Raw genomic sequence first — 17,577 nt, 5'->3', positions numbered from 1 at the left:
ATGATGTGATCCCCCGTCATGATTTCTAGCGATATCCACGAACCACCCTACATTGTATTTCCAGCATTTCTCTTTAAATTAACTTAAAAAAATTTTTTAACCCCAAAACTTCAAGACTGACTTCACTCTTGTCCTCAACAATATCATTTGAGGACCATGGCTCCAAATGCTAATTATGCTTTTCTAATCCAAAACAAAATACTCTTAAAATTAAAAAGTATTCAGGAGGGTATGACAAAAAAAACCGTGTGTGCCCCCGGTTAGTGTGTTTGACAATTTAGGAGTGTCTGAGCTAGGCCCTGGCACACCTGAGAAGGGCCTGCCTGTGCAGGAACCGGGAGGCGTTTCGGATTTGACAGAAACCCACCACCCACAACTATCTGCCTGGACAATACGCAGCCTTGTCAAGGGGCTGAACATGGATGACTGTCACTAGGCTTATTTCACTTGGCACGTACTCGGGTCTGAATCCTGATCGGTGCTCAAGGACCGAAAACGATCCCCTTTCAGCAACCCAAGTTCCTAGTACTGTGAGCGTCGTGTTGGTGGGTGCACTGCAGACAGGGTGAGGCCCTTGTGAGAGAAAAAAGCGCCACTCTATCCAGAGGTCTCGCCCAATCTCTGCAGACCAGATTAAGTGTATTTTGACCCCGGCACTAACCCGTTTTCATGTGACACATTTGGTACAAGAAAAGATTAATTACTTATGAAAAACAAGCTAACATCTCCACGGCAAATATATTATCGCCATAGAGAACGGGACATAGAGGTTTGTGCTTGCATCATTAGCTCAGCTATAATAAACGAGACGCTCTGTGTGATGTATAATATGGTAAAGAAAACACAGCTGTTTGCTTCTGTAGGCAAGTGCACAGGTACAGTGCACCTGAGTCTGCAAACACTTAATAAGCCCTCAACAACAAAGCTGCATCACTCACAATGGCGATGGTTGGAAACCATTTTCCATGGATAATTAACTATGTCAGGACACTGAGGTCCTAACATGAGGTCCTCATAATTCCCCACTAAGGGAAAGATAGTAAGACATTATTATATTACTAATATTTAATAAGAAGACTGTTCTATGTGTGTGTTATTAATGCAAGCTGTAAGTTAGAGCAGCATTTGAATTATTATTTCTTTGGACCACTCTATCACTTGAAGGGCAAAGCAGCCCTTTGAGCTTAAGAACCCTAAAGAAATACTTCCATTAGGGATTAAATTTTTTTTTTAAATGTTACTTGCAATTTATTCTGTTTATTTTCCCTCTGATCACATGAACATATCCACAGCACACATGTACCACTGGAAAAGCCATCGCTAAAACGACCAATATTAAGGAAGCTCAAAGCCACACACTTGTAAAACGTTTCTAGTGAACTCTTTTGATCTTTAGAAGAGCCCAACATTTTGCTTTCTCCAAGTATCCTGGGCATTTTGAGACTCTCCCCTATAACACAAAGTATTTAAATTTCTCAGTAACAAGGCTTTTTGACGCTTGAAGACAAAAAGCCCCTCTCCATTTATTAAGACGACTTCCAACTGTGTGGGGCTGTTCTTTACCTCATAATTAAAATAGCACCTGAACAGGACCATCTGTGAACGTGGATTAAGTTTTTACAAAATGTGAATATCCTTTCATTTCTTTTCTGCCAAGTGCCTCTAAACCTCATACATATTTTGTGTGACATACCAACAATCACAAAAAAAGGGGGGGGGGGCACGCTTAACTAAACTTTTATTACAAAAAGAAAAGAAGGAAAATGAAAGGAGGGTGAACATTTTGTTCTTCACAGCAACCTTCCATGCCTCAATTAAATCAATAAATTAATGTACGGCTCTGTAATTTGCTCTACGAATGAACGAACTGTCAGTCTTCACTTGCTGTTTCTAGGATCCTGTCAATTGACGGCAACCCAGAGACACGGTGTGCCACTTAATTTCCCTCTTCCTTTTTCAAATACACATGTTTTGGAAAAGACATTATTTATACAAAAGGCTGCCAAGACACTGGGTTAGGATGGATTTGGATATACAGACTATTTCACAAGCTGGTCTTATTTAACCAAAATAAAGTCTCTTTGGGAGTTTTTTGCACAAACTGCAAATCCATAAATGCAGAGATTATAAACATTGATACAGACATTTCTTCCAGAGGGTTTTCTGACCTGATGTTAACTTTACATTAGAAATTCATGTTTCTTTAGAAACGTTGGCTTATTTTAGTGAAATGGCTCCTTTGGTACAGTCGGGGCTGTGATGTCAACCTGGCTGCATTCTAACAGCCCTTATGAAATATTTACAATGAAATTCAGCCACGCATGCGTAAGAGCGGACTTCAGCGGCGGCCAGGGTTTACGTTTACTTTTTGCTTTTTATTAAAGAAATTGTTTTTATATTTTCCTCTTCTCCAGAAGATCAAACCCCCATGTATTTAACAACGTCCCAGACCACACCTCCATGTGGGCATCAGTCCGAACCGGTGAGACTCAAAGATTATTCTGACCACATGACTCTTTGAGCCATGAAAGAACAGCTGGGTCTCTCGTGGTGGAGCTGGGGGTAAGGCATGAACCCGGGGGGTGCAACAGGAGAAATGCTGTGGAGTCCCTGCCCATCCCCCCACCCCCGAGAATCAAACCCTTCATCAGATTCAAAATTGCCAACATTTTGGCAGACATCCTTTTTATGGTGACAATGAGCACCACATACACCTCATTCACTTCTAAAAACTCTACTATGCTTTCTCTGTAAAAGACGAGAGACCGCCAAGTGAGAGGCAAAATAAATAAATAAACACACACACAAATATTTCCTCCAAGCAAGAACCCACACAGAGTAGAACCATGTTACAAGGTCACAGAAGGCAGTCCCCAGATGGCATTCTGGTCTCCTGGCTGGGGTCATTGTCTCTATTCTTGAGAAGTGTGAGAAAGCTGCAAAGAGTTTTAACTGAAAGCAAGCAGGACTGCCATTCTGTATCAGAATCCTACCCACACCATCCAGTCTCCAAACAGGCATTGATTAATTCACCTGAATGTTAAGGTACAACATTAGAATTTCTGCTAACACTGGGGCGCCTGGGTGGCTCAGTCGGTTGAGCATCTGACTCTTGGTTTCAGCTGGGGTCGTGATCTCTGGGTGGGGAGAATGAGCCCTGCAGTGGGCTCCAAGCTCAGCATGGAGTCTACTTGAGACTCTCTCCCTCTCCCTCTCCTTCTACCCTTCCCCTGGCTCATAGGCGCACGCGTGCTCTCTCTCTCCCTTTCTCTCTCAAATAAATAAATCTTTAAAAAATACATATTAAAAAAAGAATTTCTGCTAACATTTAAATAGAAGACTTCGTAAGTACATACACACAATCTCCATTTTCTACTTCTCTTGAAAATGTAGAGGACCTAGTAACATGGATTCAGCCTCCTTGCGAGGCTGAAGAGCTGCTGTCTATTTCCGACAGGGTGTGCCCCTCCTGCTCACTTCAACCCCCCCCAGCCCCCCGGCTCCGGCTTCGTTCATCTGGGGTACCTGCCAGGCCCTGCAGACATTTGAGTTTGCAACCTCTTGCCTGAATTCACTAGAAAACTCACAAATATCCAAGTATCGTGCTGCTATCAGCGCTCAGAAGGACACTTCCTTGGGAAAGCCCAGGGCCACTTTGGACGCAATCTCAGCATTGCATGTGGCCTCCGAACCCCCTCAACATCAGTCTCATTCTCTTAGTTACACAGCCCAGGGCTGATGGTCTTGCGTGTCTTTGGGTAGACGTGAAAATGCTCTGAAATATGCAGGGAGAAACCAGCAGCTCAGGGACGAGGCAGAGCTGTGGAGCACCGTTCGTGCATGCTCTGCTCCAACTGGAACGGAGGTTCGGGACTTGACACACGGTCTCCGACCTCCCTGCCACAGCCCGTTCGCCGTGTGCTAGGAGATGCTGCGCTTAATACAGCTCCCGGTTCTCAGGGGCCCCTCAGAGCTCTCCAAGCGGGCCTAACATGCAGAATTTCAAATGAAGAACCAACAGCAGAAAGATCATTTACAGTAACTCTACAAACAAGCTAAATGAAAGACTTGTGTTCAGTCATTAAAAATAATAATGCTAAAGCCCCGAGGGCTGAAATGTAAAGCTTAGACGTCGTGTGAGGAAACAGAAAAAAAGAGTGTGTTTATTATCCCAATAAGATAACCTGCTAATTTATTTAGTAGGCAATTTTAGAGTACGTTTGTTCACAGTGAAATCTCACTTTATCAGATTATATGAACAATACCAACCACAAATAAAAGGCTCGTTGAAGCCCCGGGCCTTCCGGGGGCCGCCGTCACCCAGCCCAGGCCCGGAGTTGGTTATAGAGTTATCTCTCTCGCACTTTGCAGATGATGCCTAACATCATGACAACAGAGAAGAGGAAAGGTCTCCGGACCTGCCTCCCTACAACAAGTTTCTGTAAAGTAATGAATACAGACAGCTTGGGGACCATCCACCCGCGCTGCGTGCCTCTTCCTGCCTGCAAAGTGAAACCACCAGGGATTGGCAGAAGGTACTTGTCTGACAGGGCCGGGACAGCCTTTCTCCTCGGTGACAGCCTGGGCCTACCCTCTTCAGCCTGACCTGCCGTAGTTCCTTCACAATGCAGCTGCCAGCAGCAGCTGCGGCTCCTCAGCGAGATGGATGGAATTTTCCTAACTAGTTCCCCAAGTTACATTTACCTTCAAGATAATTTATGAGCTGCTCTGGAGCCTTGAAGAGACAATATGCTTGCCATAAAATTAACTGTAACAGTCTTGTAGGTTATAATTAACACTGGGAGGGTAGCACCAACTGGATGAAACACATGGCGTAATTGATGGTGAAACTGGAAATGAAGCAAGCGAACAAAATCATTACTGCACACGCTGCCTTAGCAAAACCTCTGCTTTCCGAGGGTTAATTACAATCGCCTTCCAGGGCCCGTATTCCGGTAGGGAAGGGGCCAGAGCTGGGCAGGGAAGGCGGAGGTTTTGCTGGCCAGGCTACGGGGCACCGGGACGGATGTGGAGGCTGTCTACAGTCTGGGAAGAGAGGCATGCCGAACCGAGAGCCGTGCTGAGCATCTGGCAGCAAGCTTCCTGGCGCTAAGACCGAGCCCTACACAGGCCTGCCTCATAGACATGACTTCATTTTCTCGGTAAATAGCATTTTTTTTTTCCAGTGAAGAAAAAGATATGGATAAAAAGAAGAGACTCGGAACTCCCAAAATGCCCTTCAAAAGGCTTACGATGTTTATTTAGAATACGACAGACCTCGAGCATTTCAACTTGACGTGGGCATGTCTTAGTGAAAAATGAAGATAAGTCCACTAAACCTAACGGTTTATTGAACTAAAAAGTACCCTGTCCAGAGGAGAGTATGGAGAGAAAGCTAATCAGAAAAGTGCCAATCATTCCCATCTTGGACAGAAACGCTAAACGATTCCTTTGGTGCACAGATACGAAGAGGCCTGATCGATACCCTGACAGCAGTGACTGTTCTAAACACACTGGAATCGCTCACATAATTTCAATAAGTAATGTGAAGGCGATTGACCTATTTTTGGGTTTTGATTTGTTTGTTTTGTTTTCTGTCCTGAGACAAGAGGTGGAAACTCATTCTGATGTGTGATACAACAGTGTCCCCTACAGGCCGGAAGGACTGTTCCTCCCCCCGCCCCCCATTACTTCCTCAGCTGAATGCAGAGTCAAACTTTCATCTGTAACCTGGAATACACGTTAGGGCGTAAACTGGTAAAATGCCCTGCGGACATCCCAAGAGAGAGTAAGATCATGACTCTCCGTGCGTGGTACATGGTTTCCTGGTCGGAAACACACCGTATAGCTGGTGACAGACCCATCATAGAGTAGAAGCTCTACTCTATGCTCCCCGTTCACCTTAAGGGAACCCACTCAAATCAGCCTTGACTCACCAACCCGGCCTCAAATTACCCCACTTAGAGGATTTACAGATTCTTGGAGGCTAAACTTTGATATTCTCATCGGCGCCCCTACTCCCACTTTCTAAAAGATTGTAACCAATATAAAAGAAGGACATAGCTATAAAGGTAATAATGTTCCTTGAAGAGACTTAAGGCAGGGAGATTCATAAAGCATGGGCTGCAAATTACTTCTTTCTAGAGAGAGGGGCACCCACAACAAAAAGTGCCAAACACGTTTAAGTGCCAGAGGAAATACACCTTTACAGATACACACGTGCCCCTCTCCACACGGGGTAGGATCCTGGAAGGACTGTGATCCCTGTATTGCGGGACCCACATCAAAGTACTACATGAACTATGAGTGGTTGAAAAGCCCCATTGGCTGCTCCTACAGTGGCCTTCCGCCTGGGTCTGAGCTGCGCCGCAAAGGCTTGACCTCCACTCCCACCATTAGCTGTGTTGCCTTGGGCAAGTTACTCTACATCTCTCTGCTTCTGTTTTCTTGCCTCCTAAACCATTTAAAACCCTGGAACCTAGTGAGTCCCCAATAAATGTGAGCTGCTATTATTACTAAAATGAGCACAACTGCAGGTTTCAAGGACAGTGGAGGGAGAAGGGGTGAAGCCATCAGGAGGAACACCTACCCCACCTCCAGCTGCTCCCTGGGATCTAACTCACAGAGCCGCACCTTGTCCAGTGGGAAGGTGCCTTCCAGGTCACCTGGATGGAGCTGCTGCTCTTTTAGATGAAGTTGCTGGGACCCTGAGGGTCTGTGACAGGCCCCGAGTTAGTAGCCAGGTGGAGATAAGATTCAAACTGGAGTTCAGGCCTCTGTCAATTGTGTGTGATGGTGCTTAGCGCAGGACAAAATCCGTCTAGTATGCATCCCTATGCCAATTCAGCAAGGTGGGGCCCCTACCACGAGGCTGGGGTTTTACGTGCGGGCATGCTCTCAAAGGATGAATGTGGCTGGGTTTATTCTTGACTTTTCTGTTTTGATCTAAAGGTGGTGGGCAATTTTTACTGAGCACCTAGTATGGTGCAGGTACTTGCTCTGGGGTGTTTTACATGGGATTTCTTCATCAGCCCTATGAAATATTATTTATCCCCTGCGCCAAGTTACAAATGAGAAAACGGAGCTTCAGAGGGGTTAAGTAACTTCCCTATAACTGCTTAGAGTTATAGACGTGTATTCTGCAATACAGTATAATAAATGCTGTGAAAGAGTTCAGGTCAGGATTCTGTGCAAAGTGGGAAGAGAGGGAGAACCCAGGCAACCCGCTCAGAATCTATGCTCCCAACCTCCATGCCATGTTAATGACATTTGCTCTGAAACAAAGCACCGCCCCCCCCTCCCCCGCCATCTATCATTGAGAACTAGATCCCTCTGGAAAGCAGCCCAGATTTTATCCCATGACCCATAATCACATAGAGATTTCTCCCCTAGTTCTCACCCCTTCTGGAGACAAATCTCTCCCTACACACTTGCAGCGGAGGAGTCTCCCCCAACAGTGGCTGGGCATATAATGAGGGTCACGCAAGAACACTCCAGGAGAGCCGGCCACTTTCTTCCCTTTCTTCCCACTTTCTTTGCACAGTATCCTGACTGAAACTCATTCACAGCCTTAATTATACGGTATTGCATAATACATTTTCCCTAGTCAAGTGTTACTCATCTCTATAACCTCAAGGCCTATGATAGTGTCTGCTACCAGCTAGGCACTCGAGAGATATTTGCTGAGTCAATGCATGACTGACAGCTCACTCACGGTAACCATAACCACCGTTTATTAACGACTGGAGCGCGTTAACACGTGCAATCCCCCACCCACCTCAGAGATAGGCACAGCTTCTCTCTTAAGAGACACTTGTGAGTGTAACCTGGCCTGAATTTGAGCCTTCCCAAAGCGAAGACCTCTAAGGTGACACCTTTTCTGAAAAGTCACTGGGAACCAGAGTGCAGATTGTCTAAGGAGAAATGAATGCTGTGGGCCCCCCTCCCCAGCATGGCATTCCTTAGAAACTGGTATTCTGTGAATGGCTCACGCAAATATGACTCACCAGAACTAGGACAGCAAGTTTTATAACAAGTGATCATTTTATGATGCAGGTCAGGAAAGAGAATGTTGTATCTTTCGACTGCAGGATCATATTTTGGTTCTACGGAGTGTCATTGAATATGCAGGACACGGTAATTGACGTACACTTTTCGAAAGACATTTTCAGAGTCGCACATAGGCACACAGCTGTCTGTCCTCCATGAGAGAGGCACTTTCATCGGTGTGCTTCCCTGGTGCATCCCCAGCACCCGGAACAGTGCCTGACAAACAGCAAGCCCTTAGTAAGTATTTGCTGAATAAATAAATGGATTCATCAATGCTTTTTCAAAAAGTTTAAGAAGCACTGCCTGTGAGAAATAGTCCGCAACCAATCACAGTCAGAATCTGCCAGGAGTGGAGCTCACACTGAAGCCTGTGTGTTGATTTTACAAATAAGATGTGCAGAAGTCAATTGGCTTTTGTCTCCCATAAAACTGCTCAAATAATGACAGTAACAATGGTAATAACATTAACAACACTGGCCTCCTTGAGATAAGTTGCTGTATCTCGGAAAAAAAAAAAAAGGGTAACCCTAGCTCTAGACTCATTTAATCCTTGCTCTAAATTTATACAATGTTTCAATTCCTACACATTTATGAGGAGGTTTTATGGAGTTACCAGGTTTTATGGAGTAATCTGGTTTGGACACACAAAGGACATTCTTCTGCTAAGGGCAGCAGAAAGCGGAGACTGCAATTATTAAAGGAGATGGGGCAGATGCATTAAAAAGGAGAGGCAGGGATGGCAACTGGCAGGCCAGTGCCTCCCTGTTTCTCCCAGGAAGCTCCTTCACTTATTCCTCCCCCAAGCCCGCAACCAAACTCAGCCAGTTGCAGTGGACAGCTACTGGACCCTGGACGCCGCAACTTCTAGCTCCAACTAACTCAGCCAGAAGGAGCAGCAGCCCCTCTCTCTAATGTGAGTGACAGCAGTTGCCATGGTCAGACGACTCCGTCACACGTTGTCTCAGAAGACAGTAACAACAGCCTCGTCATCCCCTAGCCTGTCCTCAGGGCTGGTGGTTCCACTTCGTGTGACCACAGTTCTCGAGGGTGGCAAACAAGTTCTGGCCCAAATGTCAAGCCACCAAGGCTGATGCTCATCACTGCACTGATACCATGAAAGGCACATCAGGATATTAGCAGGTAACCAGCAGAAAGCAACTGCCTGGAGCAGGTAAAATGCAAACTGGAAGCCACATTTAAAAAAAAAAAAAAGTATTTATTTCAGAGAGACGGAGAGAGAGCACGCATGGGGGGGTGGGGAGGAGCAGAGGGAGAGGGAGAGAGAAACTCAAGCAGACTCCATGCTGAGTGAAGAGCCCGATGCGAGGCTCGATCTCACGACCCATGAGATCATGAGCTGAGCTGAAACCAAGAGTAGGACAGTTTAACTGACTGCACCACCCAGGCGCCCCTGAGGTCACATTTACACTCAGCTTGCCCCTCCTGGCCTAAAAATCATCCTCTTGTGCAGAGAAACTGTTCTAGGGAGGCCTCTCCCCTCCCCCCAGTTCTAGTTCACTTCCAGGAACAGCAAGAGATCGGGAACAGCTGCCTCAGGGGCAAGACCCTGTCTGTTTGTCCTGGTCCCAGCTCAATTCCATGGTGTTCGCTTCTGGGTTCTTCCTCAAGTACCCCAATCAGCCTGCGCACACAGCATCCTTCCTCGCTCAGGCCGGTACCCCAATCAGCCTGCGCACACAGCATCCTTCCTCGCTCAGGCCGGAAGCAGGGGTCAGGGTACAGTCTTGGGACTTAGACATCAAAGAACTACATATTAGAGATCTCTCCTCACATCCAATCTCTAGGTCTCCACCTCTGGCACGAGGAGATGAATATGCACCCAAAAAAGCAACAGGCCGGCATCTCAAATGGTCATTCCTCTTCAAAATTAAGAAGGAACTCAGAGTACTTATGAATACAGGAATGGGTTGAGAGGAAAGCTATTCTATTCAGCCAGCCACTGAATAAATCTGAGTGCCAGGCACTGTTCTAAATGCAGGGGTCTGTGGTAAACGGGCACCAGGGTCCCTGCCCATCCAGGGCACTCCTCCTTCTAACAGAGGAGTGATCTGGGCTGCAGGTTTTGCAGTTGGTGAACAGGCAAATCCCCCGCCCTCACCAAGTTTATATTCTTGTAGGAACGACAAAAAAAAAAATGTCAAAACGAAATCAAGTACATATATAATACATATCAGGTGATTCCTTTTTGTAAGCTCCTAGCAAACTGTAAGTTCCCTTGGGGCAGACTCCAGGGCTAAGTCATCTTCCAGGTGCCTGCAGAAAAAGAATGCAAATCTGCAGACTAGCCACTGTGTTCCCATTACCCTGTCCTGCCCTCTCCTGCATTCAACAACACATTATTTCAAAACTGATACTGTACCATGCTCATCTTTATATTTCCCACAGCATTTAGCATAGTTGTTTGTAAATAACAAGCACTCAATAAATAATAGTTCATCGCTAAACTGGATTGGATCGACTTGTCAGTTTTGTACATAATTCAGGCCAGTCAGGAGGCAAAAAGGAGAGACCACACTTCCACAGAGAGAACCTTAATGTGCTAGTCTTAGAACCAGAGCGGATCCACCGAAGTAATTTACACAAACTGCTTTACTTGCTGCACCCAGATCACAGTTCTGAAGCTGATTTGCTTTAGAAAAGGTTATAACAGCTAGATTTTGGAGCCCTAATGAAGATGGATCCATCCAAAGTGGATCCAGTCCTAGAGGTAAACGAGATGGTAAAGGTTATGGTGACTATGGTCAGTGATAAGATGGTCAATAATAAAATGGTTCTCTTGTCCAGAAAAAGGGCTAACTTGGCAGGTTTTTGAGCTGACAAAGCCCAATATGGGGAAGACATGTATATAAAGCCATCTAGATCTAGCGAGTTCATTTTAACTGGAAGCAAGTAGTTCCGAAAGTTTTTCTAAGGAACTGCCATAAACATTTTTTAAACTGTTCTCAGCACCATTTAAAGGCTCCTTGGACCCAAACAAAGTTGTCTGTTACGGGACTATTGAAAATTCTATTTGAGCCTAGAAGTGGAGAAGCTGTACGTAGACAGTGTTTCCATTTAATCAGTGACATTCCCATCCAGTGTGCAATGCTCAGAGACGCTGTAATGGAGGAGATGTATGAGAAGGGGAGAAGGAATGGGGAGGGGGTCTCCCAAAACAAATAAGCGGGGCCACCTGCAAATAAACAAAGGGCCGGGTCTACCCAGGAGAGCAGGGAAATGGGCCCAGCTGTATTCTCATGACAACTTCATTTGAAGCTCCCTTCCCTCAATATGCCATATACCCCTAATAGGCCCGTGAGCTCCTTCCCACTTAAAGGGGGTAAGTGCTTACATAGGCCATGTTTTTAAATCCCCTAATAAGAACCTAATGGTCTTAAATAAGCACATGAAAAGATGTTCAAGACATCATTCATCATCAGGGAAATGCAAATCAAAACGATAGTAACAACCCTAGGATATCTATAATCCAAAAAACAAAGGAAAGTAAGTGGCAGTGAGGTTGTGGAGAATCTGCAAGCCTTGTGTATGACTGCTAGGAGCGTAAAAGGGGGAAGCGGATGTGGAAAACAGTCCAGCAAGTCCTCAAGTGATGGTATGACTCAGCAAGTCCACTCCTGGGTTTACATTCAGAGGACCAGAAAATGTGCCACTCAAAAACTTGTATACAAATGTACACAGCAGGGTGATTCAGAATAGCCGAACAGCCCAAATGTCCAGCAGCCAGTGAATGGATAAACAAAACGTGGTCTAGTCATACAGTGGAATGTTACTTGGCAATAAAAAGGAATGGAGTACTTATATAGGGCTACAACACAGATCAACCCTGAAAGCACTGTGTGAAGTAAAAGAAGCCAGATACAAAAAAGTCACACAGGGTAGGATTCCATTTACATGAAATGTTCATAACAGGCGAATCCACAGAGACAGAAAGTAGGTTGGTGCTTGCCAGGGACCATGGGGAGAAGTGGGGGGGTATTGAGAGTGGCTGCTAACAGGTCTGGGGTTTCATTCTGGGGTAATGGAAATGTTCCGGAATTGGATAATGGTGATGGTTGCACAATCTTGTGAATATACTAAAAAAAGAAAAAAATCACTTAATTGTACATTTTTAAATGATTAATTTTATGTTACATGAAATTTTATATTTTGTGAATTAGTGAATTATATCTTGATTGGGAAAAAAAAAACCGCTAATGGCCTGGCTTTCGTCTTTTTTGTATTTGCATCTTACTTAGCAAAAATTTAAAGGCACTGTTTCCAAGTTAAAAAGCACCGTTCATTCTACAAGTGCTCCTCAACTCCCCATGTTAGCCCCCACCTAGCTCTCAGTTCACTCTAACTCCCCCCAGGCAGACACGGTCAAGTCAAAACCCAAGATGAAACATACACTGACTTTAGATAATGTTTAGAAGCTTTTTGTTTCTATTTTAAATATAACTACGGTCTGGGTGACACTTGTATATGTAGACAGTGTAGTTTACCATAAGAGGATTTTCAATAGTACAGCAATTCTAGTCTGCAAAGATGTCTACAGTGAAATACTCTCCTGAGTGGGTTGGAGCAACTTGCCGCTCTGTTGTGGTTAATGATGGTTCCCCCGCCTTCCTTTCCACTGCCTTCACGGCCCCTTTCTGGGAACTTGCTAGAATCTCATCCCCATATACATGCTTCAACTGGCTGCCGAACGCATTTTCTCACGCCCAGTCTCTCACGCAGTGTTTTGTGTGTGGTACGTATACGAAACATACAAAAATGCTAATGGACTCAACTCATTCTTGTTTCAGAGCACAGAGTCTCCCAAGGAGAAGTACGGAGCTTTGTGAAGCCCGACGTTGCTGGTCGGAAGCCAGGACACTCTATGTTCACAGGGAGCTGGGAGAGAGCTTTAAGTAGATTACTCTTATCAATTAACAGTAAGTGAACAAGCAGCTTATGACCCGCCCACTATTGGCAAAAATTAACATCGCTATGATGGTTCTTTGAAAACGGAATAAAGAAAGGAAAAAACCCATCTACTCAATTAACATTATGTGCTTTTGTCTTCCTTTTACAGACAAGAAATCGCGAAGTTGTGGTAAGAACAAAACAGTGTCTGGGAGTGACACGGATATTCAGTATCCAAATATGCGTAATGTTCGGTGGCCAGAGGCTGAAGTGGAACGCAATTTTTTTTGTAGAGCATTTTCTCAAACGCTTGATTTACCTACATTCGCTCAACTGAGCGAGCAAGCTGAAAATAAAATATCTGACTCTCATTCCGATGTGTTCAAGGCAAAGGAAGCCCATTCCTTTCCTTCGGCTGGCTACGGATAATTATTCCACAACAGACATGCCCTCAAAATTCTCCACAATCGAGGAAAGGCGCTACGGATTTGCGGAAAATAAACCAAGGCGCCGATGTTTTGCTATTATTTTATTTAGGAAAAACAACTCGGGCAGGGACATGGAGCTGTACCTTTTCTTCAGCGCACTTTTCAAATGATAATTTCTTCCACTGTCACCATTAAATCTTAATCCATTCCAGCTCCTTGCATGGGTCATTGAGTCTATATGTACTGCTGTTATTTTAAAATGTTTCCCCTTGGTAGGGAGAGAGGGGGAGACAAGACGTTGAGAGCCAGATGGGCCTTCTTCACAGTTCATTTATCAGACCTAATACGTGGGGCTCCACCCTCTTCTCTCTCACTATTGCGGTTAAACCTCCATATAATTTGGTAATCATTTTCATTATCAGAGAGTGACCCTCACGCAGCCTCACCCAGGACACCCAGTCCCTGCAGCTGCTCTTTTTCTGCCTTTTCCTACAGTAGACCCTAAGAACCTCAGGGTTTATTAGCTACAGACTGACCTTTGGGCTGCGGAGGTCAAGAAGGGGTCAGATCAGAGGGCTTGCCCAGTTCTTTAAAAGCTATAACAAGCTGTCCATCAGGCAGAGTGGACTGTATAAACAAAGCCAAATCTTCAGAAATTCTGTACCACTTCTGTTAACACTTACCCTGCATTCACACAGCTTCTCCTGATGTACTTTGGATCATTCAGCTCGGGGGAAGTGAATAGACAGCCCTAATAAGCCTATTTGGAGAGGCTTGTTTCTGGGATTACCGAGCTTGGGGAAGGAAACCCACGGCATTCAGCTGTGCCTCTGGAATCGCAGGGCTGTGTGACACTGTGACAAACTCGGTTACCCCGAGTCAGGCAGAAGTGACACTTTCCTCAAAAAGCTAAATTACAGGGAACATATGCTTTCAGTTTAAGAGACTTCAGGGAGTCCCAAACAATGGCTCGGCTCTTGGCCTGAGAGAGAGACAAGTATTTTAAAACCCAGTTACAAGTTCGGCTTTAAAATATTCTCCCTAATATCATTACTGCAGGGGAGCCTGCGGGGCGGGGGCGGGGGCCCTTTATGACAATGGCCTCCCACGAAAGTCTCCGCTGACCTACATTTCTTGAAGTTGTACTATTCATAACGCATTCTCCAACATGCAATAGAAGGTAATTAGAGTCATCTGTATTTAACTTTCAGAGGAAAAAATTTCTATTATCTAATCTAACTGATCCCCTGATAGCTTTGATGAAAGTAAAATACTCTAACCTATTGCTTGGCCTTTGGCGAGCGCTAATTATTTTCTGTCAAAGCACATTTTTCCTCGTGTAATTCCAAAGTACACAATGGGCCAATCTCTAAAACACAGGCGGCTCGGGAAGCACGGTGGTGGATGTTTTATAACTTTCACCACCACCGGCCTGATGGCTACTCGGGCCAGTGCCGGGTTCCAGACGGTCAGGGGATGCTTTGATGAGGAAAAGAGAGGTGTATGGTAACAGTCTGTTTATACAGATCATATGGATGAGTCTTTTAGATAGGTCACTGGGATGGGAAACATCAAATGAGGGTGGAGAAGGGGTGGGGGGGGAGGATTATGGTTATTTAATACTCTGAAGACACTTTTCCTTCTGAGCTCTCAAGACATGACCCTCTTGAAATTTGCTTTCAGGTGTTTAGTTTTAAAGGGGCCTGCAGAGTGTCAGCTGCTAAGCTCTTTCTTTTCTCCTCCCCTACCACAAAGGACTTGAGAATTTCTGTTTCAGATGCTAGACTCCATCAACTTCAACACTGGCTCCAGCTCCTGATTAAACTGTTAGCAGTAAGGGCCAGAAATGCTGAAACCAGACTCCCTTTAAACAGGCCATTTTGGGCATGTTGTCTGATGATTTGGTGTACTAGGAAATTATTGTTAACAAACCAAATGCACTCAACAGAAGACGTCCATCCTCAACATTTGGTCTCTGAGCTGTGCTGTCTTTGGAGGGGTGGTGGGGCGGGGGTGGGAGGTGGTGGAAGAGAGATTACAGGGAAATTCTTTCTTTCTCTCTTTCCTATTTAATAAGAATCACCAGGGGGAGAAAGATATAAAAGGTTAAACACAGAGAAACACATCTTAGATGTCCCCGCACGGATATTCCAGTATTTAATAAAATACACATACTTTAATGAATATATATGCTGAAATTGGAATACAAGAAAAGTTAAATTGGAGATTATTTAATTACTGTAGCTGAAACTGTCATTTACTCTGATCTGACTACACTACGAAAAAGAGGGGAAGGGGAGAGTATCAAGGTGAATTTTGAAATTATTCTTTTAATGCAAGTCTGAGTTTAGAGATAATACACATACCTGAGCAGCAGCTTTCCAACACCCAGTCGGAATGCACAGTTCATACTCTTAACTGTCTCCTTTCTTGGAAAATGCTCATCTTCAGCCTTGTTCAGACAAACCAATTTTCATGATAACTGTTACTAGTAAAGCCACCAATTATTACAAACTCTGCTGCATGAACTCATTTGGAGAAATATTATGTCTATCAATGTTCTTGACTCCCAGGCACACAGGATTTTTAAGCCTCAAATAAGACTCAGAGACAAAAATTCAGAATGATCTTCCTGATTCCTCTCCCTCTTGCTGAGAGACAGATGATAATTCAGCAATTTTTACCAAGTGCAGATCTAAAGGGTAACCCTAACGTTTGGGGGAAGTAGTTTCTGCCTTCCACCCATCAATTGTTTCTCAAATAAGAGCAGGATAACAGAATCTAGAGTACGCAAGCCTCAATTCTGCAAAAACTCATGATTTATAGAAACTTTCTACCAGTAACAGCTTTCTAACCACAGGTAAGTCCATAAGCAAAGAAACTAGATTGAAGCCAACATAATTCCTACTTGGCCAATTCTAAAACTGGGATTTGATAAATCGACCACTTTCAAGCAAACTGCCTCTCACTGAGTGATGTAGGAGCACTGTGTGAATTTCCCAGACATCTGCCCTAACTAGGCAGCAATGTTAGTCTTTTAGAGCCGTGATTAAAAGGGTCCTTCGGCATCAGCTACTTCTATTCTGTTATGCTCAGGATGCAACCATTGATGCGAAACGTTACACTCGGGGATAAATCACATACACCTACAGATGACATCATGGCTCATTACAATTAATGTAGTAGGTACCGTGAGCAGGAGAGCTAACTTTGGCTGAGAGCATCTGTAACCTGCTGATTTTTCATGGCCCCTCCAATGAGAGGCGTAAGACCCATCGCGAGGAAGGGCTCAGCCGAATACGTCGCGGTGTTTTCAGGGACGACAAATCCCATTTCATCAGAGAACTGACCTGGCGTGCCACTCCCTCCTCAAGTTTTGACGTGTGGTGAGCAAGGCAAGGATGGCAGTCAGGATTTCAGTCCTTTGTTCCACGGGGACCCCCTCTCTTCTAACTTCATGAAGCACAGCATTTGTCTAGAAGGAATGGTCCAAAAAAAGAGAGAACAGGAAAAATTAATAATAAAAAAAGCCCATAAGCAAATAAGGACAGTAAATCAATGGCTTTTTTATTACAGTTCCCCTGCTAACAAATCAATACAGTAAATGATGGTCAAAAATGGCCAGCATATATTTTGTATTTAATCAATGTACAAGGCACATAAGGTAAACCCGAAAGCTCCATTGCCTTAAGTAACACATCGAGATACTGTGTGTTCTCACTCTAATTTCCTCAGTGCACCACCAGTCTTTTTCTTGGGAACTGCCTCCCATGAGCTATTATTAGAAATGATTTTCACGTACACTTCACTGTGAGTTGTTTGTTTTGCCTTTTAAAAAAGAGCAGTCTCTGACTTTCTCTCACTCTGTTTCCTGCCACCCAGCTGAGGATTTCTGCACTGCCTCTCCTGTTTGAATCATTAATTTCTATTTCCAGCCATGCAAGCAATTTTTTTTTTTTTTTTGGTTCACTCATTTTCCTTGCTTGTTGCAAATCAAAAGCTTGCAAAGAAAGAAACAATAAGAGTACTAAAATCAAATTCAGTCTCAATGAAGCCTTCCAGCTTTAAAAATCCACGACATTTCAAATGATATGTACAGGGATTCTTGTGCACAGCAGCCTTCCGATTTGAGGAAGAATCACTTACTCTACGGTCACGGGTACGGTCCTTAAGACAAATTAGGCTCACAGGTGAG

The 17,577-nt window shown here is 44.5% G+C and overlaps 1 protein-coding gene across 2 annotated transcripts in view; it reads right to left on the bottom strand.

Annotated features, from left to right (window-relative positions):
• FTO (FTO alpha-ketoglutarate dependent dioxygenase) overlaps positions 1-17,577 on the bottom strand; it is a 374,545-nt gene that overhangs the window by 141,330 nt on the left and 215,638 nt on the right. For both annotated transcript variants that reach the window (XM_044911496.1, XM_021704695.2), the window contains one exon: positions 16,733-16,857. In XM_044911496.1, the coding sequence (XP_044767431.1) occupies positions 16,733-16,857 (125 nt within the window). The remainder of the gene's footprint in view (positions 1-16,732; positions 16,858-17,577) is intronic.

Source organism: Neomonachus schauinslandi, chromosome 16 (assembly GCF_002201575.2).
Source record: "Neomonachus schauinslandi chromosome 16, ASM220157v2, whole genome shotgun sequence".
NCBI classification, from domain to species: Eukaryota; Metazoa; Chordata; class Mammalia; order Carnivora; family Phocidae; genus Neomonachus; species Neomonachus schauinslandi.
Note: the sequence above shows the minus strand (reverse complement) of the source record. Positions and strands in the feature narration are given on the sequence as shown.